The 8,948-nt window shown below is 38.0% G+C and overlaps 2 protein-coding genes across 2 annotated transcripts; both read left to right on the top strand.

Annotated features, from left to right (window-relative positions):
- On the top strand, window positions 1–1,662 carry LOC103455958 (uncharacterized). The gene is made up of 3 exons (XM_008395571.4): window positions 1–670; window positions 780–965; window positions 1,055–1,662. Exons 1-3 carry the CDS (start codon window positions 182–184, stop codon window positions 1,334–1,336), a joined length of 957 nt encoding a protein of 318 aa, XP_008393793.1. The 5' UTR covers window positions 1–181; the 3' UTR covers window positions 1,337–1,662.
- Window positions 1,663–2,884: 1,222 nt separating this feature from the next.
- LOC103455959 (probable BOI-related E3 ubiquitin-protein ligase 2) lies at window positions 2,885–5,826 on the top strand. Its single transcript, XM_008395572.4, has 4 exons — window positions 2,885–3,122; window positions 3,214–3,317; window positions 3,684–4,000; window positions 5,108–5,826. Exons 1-4 carry the CDS (start codon window positions 3,037–3,039, stop codon window positions 5,633–5,635), a joined length of 1,035 nt encoding a protein of 344 aa, XP_008393794.2. The 5' UTR covers window positions 2,885–3,036; the 3' UTR covers window positions 5,636–5,826.
- Window positions 5,827–8,948: the final 3,122 nt, after the last annotated feature.

The raw sequence follows: 8,948 nt of genomic DNA, 5'->3' as shown, positions 1-8,948 counted from the left end.
AAAATTAGCACCCCCAGTTTTGTCTTCCCTCTCCCTCGCAGCAAGGTATAATCTTACTCCAAGTCCCCCTCACCCCCGTTACCCCTTCATTGCAGCTGAGCTCAGCTCACACGATATTGCCCCAAATCGCCCTCCCTTAAATCCCCCCAATCCACCACCAAACAATCCAACCTCCGCCACAATGCACGCCAAGACCGACTCCGAGGTGACCAGCCTCGCGCCGTCGTCCCCCACCAGATCCCCAGGCCGCCGCCCCGTCTACTACGTCCAGAGCCCCTCGCGCGACTCCCACGATGGAGAAAAGACCGCCACGTCGTTTCAGTCCACCCCTGTCATCAGCCCTTCCGGCTCCCCTCCCCACTCCCACTCCTCCGTCGGCCGCCACTCCCGCGAGTCCTCCTCCACACGGTTCTCCGGGTCACTCAAACCCGGATCCCGAAAGATCAACCCCAATGACGGGTCCCGCCACCACCGGAAAGGTCAGAAGCCGTGGAAGGAGCAAGCCGTCATTGAAGAAGAAGGCCTTCTGGAGGGAGAAGAGCGATCCAAAGGCTTCCCTCGGCGGTGCTACTTCCCGGCTTTCGTTCTCGGCTTCTTCCTCCTCTTCACCATGTTCGCTCTGATTCTCTGGGGCGCCAGTAAGCCCATGAAGCCCAAGATCACCATGAAGGTTCGTCCGATTCGCCATTGTCCATTCTCAATTCTCCATGCTATCATCTCTATTTGGCTAATTGATTATCTTTGTAGTGATTAAGTCGGTTAATTTCGTTTAATTGCAGAGCGTGACGTTCGAACAGTTCAAGATTCAAGCGGGTTCGGATTCCACCGGCGTCTCCACTGATATGATCTCAGTCAATTCCACAGTCAAGTTCACATTTCGCAACACCGGCACGTTCTTCGGAATGCACGTAATGTCGAAGACTCTAGATCTATCGTACTTCCAAATCACAATCGCCTCCGGAACCGTAAGCCAATTTCCACTTTCAATCATTAATTTTCATAATTTCATCGACTAGTCAACAATTAGATTGCTAATCTCAATTGGTTTATGCAGATCAAGAAGTTTTATCAGTCGAGGAAGAGCCAGAGATCGATCAGCGTTCAGTTATTCGGCGAAAAAATCCCGCTGTACGGGAGCGGCGCAAGCATCAACAGCGCGACGGGGACGACGGCGCTGCCGGTGCCGCTGCAGCTGAACTTCGTGATCCGATCGAAAGCCTACGTTTTGGGGAAATTGGTGAAGCCGAAATTCAACCGGCGGGTTTATTGTTCTGTAACTTTCGATCCCAAAAAGCTCAACGTTCCGATCAAGCTAAACAACTGCACCACTAGTTGATCCAGAGACGAGGAAGCACACGAAATTACAAATTTGTATTCTTTTTCTTTGTTTTCGTTGAAGAGAAAAAGTGGCGGACAACTCAGCGGGCAGACTTTTGGAGTTCGGGCAGAGACTGAGGGTAGAAAATGACGCGGTTTTGGGACTTTTTGGGTGCCCGAGATGAGTGTTGATTTACAGGTTGTATTACTACTTACTATATTCAATTCACACCTTCTCTCTTGTTTATTTATTTTAATTTTTTTCTTTTTATTGTAATTGTAAAAGTATGAAATTATTTATTTATATATAATCTCAATAATGCAATGCAATTCCATTCATAATTATTTTTTGAGTAGTGCTATTCACAAAAATTCTTTAATTTTTAGCTGTGAATCGAATGAATTAAAGAAGATTAATGGTAAAAAAAATTTGAAAAAGTGTGCGATAGAAAAAAATGAGTGTTTAAATATATATATTTTTTCTTTTGCGGTGGGTAAGCACATGTAGATGGATAAACTAGTGCCTCATTAGCCTAAATCCTTATTTCTCAAATATTGAATTACAAATTTTAAGGTACACTTACATTTTTTAGACATAATATAGAGAGCCCGACTAAAAAAATATCACGAAATATCCCAAGTTTGGGTTGGACATAATCATGTCAACCCATTTGACACGGTCAATAAATTGCTCATGTGTTGAGTCAACTAGCATAATTCGAAAATTACATGTTTTAACATGTTTAAGTAATCCCTATATTTGATACAAACATTATATGTTAGGTAAGTTTCTGCTTATGAACATTAACTAATTATTAATCGTAACATTATTAGTAATTATGTTGTGTTCGAATATACTATTTTTGTTTGTGTCCGACATGAACCCGATCTGAAAACACGAATTGCCACCCTAATTGAATTGTATGATTAATGAATGATTTAACTACACTATAGACTCGTTTGGAAGTACTTTTAAAAAGACTGAAATCACTTTTTGATAAAAATGTTTTTGAAACCAATCCTTATTAAAAGTCTAAGTGTTTGTTTGGATGTGCTTTTAAAATGATTGAAGACAGTTTTGGTGAAATTGTTTTTGGAACTAATCCTTAGTAAAAATACAAGTAAATTCTGGAAAATCACTTAAAGTGCTTACTTGAAGAAAGCACTTTAAGTGCTTTTGGAACCAAATTTTTTTTCTCTAAAAGCGCTTTTAGCCATTTTAAAAGCACATCCAAACAAGCTTTAATCTTGGAAAAGCACTTTAAGTGCTTCTTGCAAGAAGCACATATCTAGTGCTTCTTTCAAAAAGCACTTAAATTCTTTTGGAACCCAAAAATAATTTTACCAAAAACGCTTTTAGTCATTCTAAAAACATTTCGAAACGAGCCAATGTCATTATCCTTTGCACATTTTCTAAATATGGACCGGACTGCAAATTCACTATCAGGCCCGAAACTATTGGGCCGAATCTATGGGACAAAGTAAAATTTGTGAGATTTACGAAAAAGCCCACCCTGATGACAATGAGGACAAGCGGTGAAAAATAAAAGATGGAATTTTCCACGGCCAGCGACTCAGCGAGCCAGCATTTCACACAAGCAACCTCTCTCGCTCTCTCTCTCTCTCTCTCTCTATTCGTTTCTCTCTCCTCAGAGAAAAGAACTCTCTTTCTCTCTCTAAAACTCTCTGAGACTCTCTCTCTCTAAAACCTCACGAGCTATGGCTCTTCCCCAGCACCATTTCCAACAGCACTACCCACCCCAACAACAACAACAACAACAACAGCAACAATCCAAGTCTTTCAGGTAATTATTTCATCAATTTCGTCTAATATTTACGACGTTTCCTTTTATTTATTTACTTAAATCTATTTATTTTTCCACATTTTTGTTGTAGAAATTTGTACACAATCGACGGTCAGGTGTCGCCGGCGGTGGCCTATTATGACCCCGGAAATTTACAAGATCACCCCCAGCAGCATCCTCCTTACGTTCCGCCCTGTAATTTCTCTTTCCTCCTCTTTTTCTTTCATTTTCTTATGTTCTGTTTGGTTGCCCAGAATTTGTAACAAAAGCTGGCTCAAAAATTTTGGATTTTTTTTTTTAATACACCAGTGCTCCAAATTCCAGAGGGTTTTAGATAAAAATCGTCACCTTAGCTGTATTTCCATGTTTTGCCCTGCGAATTTCAGCTGAATTTATCATTTTTAATAACGGAATTGCAGAAAGTGGAATACTTTATTAAATTCATGACATTTTTTGTCCCTTAACTTTCCCTAGACTTTCTTAGCAACCAAATAGAGCCTTGATTCTTTGATCTTGAGCTTGTGGAAACATTACCTGAAATGATTAGTATCTTCTTTTTAGTTCATGTAGAAGGGTTTGCGCCTGGTCCCGTGGCTGCAACGGATGGCAGCGATAATGGCGCTGATTTGCAGTGGCATTACGGTTTTGAATCCAAAAGGAAAAAGCTAAAGGAACAGGATTTCCTGGAGAACAACTCGCAGATATCGTCCATTGATTTCCTGCAACCACGATCGGTCTCCACAGGCTTGGGTTTGTCCCTTGACAATACTCGAATGGTTTCTACAGGGGACTCATCATTGCTGTCAGTTATCGGCGATGATGTTGATCATGAGCTACAGCGACAGGATGCTGAGATTGATAGATTCCTCAAGGCCCAGGTTTGGTTTCTTGGCAAAGACCTTATCTTGTTGCTTGGTTGAATGCTTTTTTGGGGATGTCGTAGATGCTTGCAAAAAGATAACTTAAGTGTGTATATAACAGGATGATTACTTAGTCTGCTGATGATCAATGGTCGTACATTTTTGTATATGTTTGTATATAGTGGTATTATGTCATTGTTTGATGATCATGCCATTTTTGTTGAGTTTATGTATGGGTTTGAACATCTAATACTTTTGATCACAGATTCTTGGATTTCGTTTAGGATTATTATCTTCTATAAAAACCATGGATCGATTTTCAATTATCCAAATGTTTGATGTAATAAGAGTTGCAGTTAGGCGAACTGGATAAGTTGTATTTTGACAGTGCTCAAACCGAAACTAGAAAAACTACATTTAAGTGTGCATGCATCCACAAAATTACTAGAATCTGTTATCCTTTGCCTTTCGAAAGGGTCATTCATATTTTTATACAGATTGTGTCCGTGTTATCAACCGTTACTTGAATGATTTGTTATATTTGAGGCCATTATGATTAAAGATGGCACTACGTGTCATGCAGTTTGGTTCAAGATGCTACAAAATGTTATCACAGATAATGATTGCGTCCAACTATGGTTTGATATCTTAACTAAAATATGTGTTATCTTACTAAGTGTATGGCATATCTTTTAATATAAAAAGTGCTTCGTCCGAGCACAATTTGACAACTTTGATTCGTACTCCACCACTATGAATACAATCTAAACATGAACTGTATTTAGTAAATAAAATAAACAAGATTTGGCATAACTCGGATAATGTTTCAAGTATTCCATTTTGATGGAAGATCCTTGCGGCTAAGGTAGTAGGTGTGGTGATGTGAGGACAGTGCGGTTTGTATATTCGTGTTTAAGTAGTCTTTTGTTAGTTAAATTCGTGTATATTCGGTTTCTTATTCTAGTTTTCCTGTTCGCCTTCCGTTTTTGGCTTGTTGGATATTCTGGGGGTCCCATTGCTTTCTGGTGGTTGCTTTTATGTCAACGTGTTTACTTATTAGCAAGGAACAACCATTCAATAGATTCTTTTAACTGATTAACTAACTATAATTTTCCTATTTTATAGGGTGACCGATTGCGGCAAACTATCCTGGACAAGGTCCAAGCCACCCAGCTTCAGACTCTCTCAGCTGTGGAAGACAAAGTTCTTCGGAAGCTGCGAGAGAAAGAAGCAGAAGTGGAGAGCATTAGCAAGAAGAATATGGAGCTTGAAGAGCAAATGGAACAGTTGGCTGTTGAAGCAGGTGCTTGGCAACAGATAGCCAGGCGCAACGAAAACATGATCTCATCTCTAAGGTTTAATCTTCAGCACGTATATGCTCAAAGTAGAGATAGTAAAGAAGGATGCGGTGACAGTGAGGTAGATGATACAGCTTCTTGCTGCAATGGGCGTTCAATCAATTTGGATATGTTTGGCAAGGAGAATAATGACGGGAAAGAGATGATGACTTGCAAGGCCTGCCGGGTCAATGAAGTGTGCATGCTTCTATTGCCTTGTAAGCATCTTTGCCTGTGTAAAGATTGTGAAAGTAAGCTCAGCGTCTGCCCTCTCTGTCAGTCGTCTAAGTTCATCGGCATGGAGGTATATTTGTAATGTGTTATATTAGAAAGTTCTTATCTTTTATGTCTAAGCCATATGTCATATAAAAATTATCAAAAGTCATGCATTATTGTTGTCATATGAGGATTAACTGCTTGAGCACCCTGTGAGACTGGCATTATTTGGCCATCCGAAGATAGGGCTACAGAGTAAAGATTTGAATAGACATTAGCCAGTCCTGTGAATGATTAGTAGCATTATTCTTAAGATTCTTAAATGAGCAGTGATTTTCACACTCCCGTTGATTCTCCTGTGATTTATTCAATTCTAATGTGAAACAACAAAGGGAGGACTGCGGGAGAAGAAAACGGGTGTGCGAAAACGAGTTTTCTTTATAATGTAAATTAGTGACATGCCATTTCTTTGTATCATTTGTGTTCGAAAATGTTTTGTTTTTCAATCTGTGTGACATGCTTTCGTCCGTTTGGTGCCAAAACTTGTATGGGTTGCCAAACTTAGAAACTCAGAAGCAACAACCTTGAACCATCCCGAGCAGGATTTCCAATACGTGGCTGCATTTTATTTGTCCATAACTAGCAACTTACACTGTAACGCAACGAAGAAGTAGCTGATTATATTACGTAGCGTGCAAGGGTGTAAAACCCCAGTTGTACACTCCACCTGCTAAACCGGTTTATGGGTGGGGGAACTGGGAAAATGTTGTATAAACTGGTTTAGTTAATTAATTCAAGATTAATTCGTTTTGGTTTGCTCTCAAACTTAATTAATTTATCGGAATTGTTATTAGCGTTAGACAATTTTCATTGTGCGCTTCAAATCTTTTATATTTAGATTGAAGAATGCATTTGTAAGGAGTGCACAATGAGATTATACTTTTGGCATTCAACTTATAACATCAGAGAAAATTAGCCGATAGAAAGAACATAAAATTTTAACGATTTGGAGAAGATTAGTACGTGCTTGTGCAAGGTTGATACGCATAAACCAGGAAGGCTCATTTAAAACATAGATTATAAAGTTCGGCTCGTCGGGCCGATGTAACAAGAAATATAGACATATGGGCCTCAAATCAAACATCTGGACTGGCCAGCAGGTGGGAGATTATAGAGTCCGGCCCTTCATAACTAGAAAAGTAGGCATGAAAAATGTAAGATTAATTACTCCATTTCTTTGATTCTTTCCATCCAAACAGAACCAAGAAACCCACATGGAGGCTAAGAAAAAAAAGAATGGGGACCATCTCAGAAGTTCAAGTTAGCTGAGGCCGAAGAAAAATAACCCAATATGGTTTGATAATTCATTTCAATAGTAATCAACCGATCAAATATAGGATTTCAAATTATAATATAATATTTTTAGTTTCGTCAAATTTTTGATGTGGGCTTTGATATCATTTAAAATTATGTGAAGTGGACGATTGTATTAACACGTACATATATGCCAGTTATACATTGTTATAACAGTTGACCTAATCACTTGTGAACTGAAAGTGTGATGGAGAGGTAATTTGGATTGCATGAGATGACATGTGATCACTCGTAAAGATGTGGTATTAACAGATCTTACATTCTTCAACTTTATAAAAATACATAAGCTATTATGGTATGAGTCTTGGGGGGGAAGTTTGTAGTTTAATTTGGGGAAAAAAAGGTAGGATGGGAGGGAATTGAAGTTTGCTTTTGGGTGAGGGAGGGAGATTAGATGGATAAACTTTTATCTAATCATGCCTTTGAAAGTGATGACAAAGAGGAAAGTGAATATGCTTCCCCATGATTGTAAAACTATCATCTATTATTATTACTATTATTATCATTATTATTTCCACCTCCACTTCCACTTCCACCACCGCAAACCCCAACCGAACTCAGTCTTGTCATACTCATCCTCCTCATGCACTTTAATTGCCTTTTCCCTCCCTAATTAACCTCATAATCCCTCTTTTCTTAATTTCCTAAACAGTTAGAAACTACTTAATCATATCTAAAATTTGCCAACACTAGTGAGGGGTTAGTTATAACTAAAGCGGTTAAGAGCATTCACTTGTGTCCTTATTGTTGAGGTTTTTGGAAACTATTTTATAATCATTTAGTTTTTAATTTTTAGATGTATTTTTTGTGCTAAAGATAAAAGAAAAGCATATAAGGGAAATGAGGACTAGGGAGAGATGAAGGAAGGTGATTTTTAACTAAACTATTAATATCTCTTTAAACCCAAATTTATGACCTAATATATCCCTATAAATCCAATTCAATATGTAAATTTATTTTTACACCCATTTGATTTATAACTCTATCTTTACGCTGTCTAGAAATGGACAGTGAGAATTGAGGTTTGAATTAAGCCATGGCTGACAACAAACAGAAATTTAAAAGTGAAAACTTCAAATTGTTTTTAGTTTTGATTATTTTGTGTGTCATTTCATACACATTAATTTCTCTCACATTTCCATCATCTTTCAGCCTTTTTCATTCCTCATCTTTTCCATATATTTTTCGTCTATCTCTAGCATACAAAATAAAAATTAAACGAGGACATGGGAGAGATGAAGGGAGGTGGTGAGAATGAGTAAGGCAATGTTATATAAAACAGAAACTTGAAAGTGAAAAGACTTTAAAATTCATTTCGGTTTTGTGTTTTGTGTTTTCATTTTGTGTGTCATTCTATACACATCCCTTCACATTACTTCTCATCCTTCACTTGTCATTTCTCCTTTCTCCCATATACATTTTGTCAATCTCTAGCATAAAAAAACACATTTAACCCACACAATATTCTATATTAATTTCTAGCTAAATCATAAATATTTTTCTTTTCTTTTCTTTTTGTGATCAGTTCAATCATTCCAACCCTCCTCCTTATTCCCTCTAAAGCTGTGGATTTTATTTTCTTCACTTTGTTTGTATTGTGGGGACTTTGCCCAGCCTTTCATAGCTTCATTCCACTTTGTATCTCATTGCCTTCTTTTCACCAGACGTTCGTATGTTAGTGAAAGTATATTTGGGGCTCCAACTATATATTCTCTCTCACTGTCAAAAGTTATATTCCATCGATCCCATTTCATTCTAAAGTGAACACACGAGCTTTTCTGATCGCCATGCTTCCAGCTTTGAGGGTCTTTCTTTCTTTAATTTCTTTAAGTTTACTTTTTTTGTGATCTCCATGTTCGTAATATAAATGTGAAAAAGCAGCGGTAATCAAATAGTTTGCTTGTTTAATTAATCACAATATAAAGAAAGTGATGTTTGAATACAAGCCATTACAATTAGGAGTGAAATTTGATCGATTTGGAATTTTACTTGTTTAGAAAAATGCTGTCACTATCTAGGCTTCTGCTCAAATAGTATGG

Source organism: Malus domestica, chromosome 15 (assembly GCF_042453785.1).
Source record: "Malus domestica chromosome 15, GDT2T_hap1".
Lineage (NCBI taxonomy): Eukaryota > Viridiplantae > Streptophyta > Magnoliopsida > Rosales > Rosaceae > Malus > Malus domestica.
The sequence above is the reverse complement of the archived record's forward strand: the minus strand, read 5'-3'. Positions and strand labels throughout refer to the sequence as shown.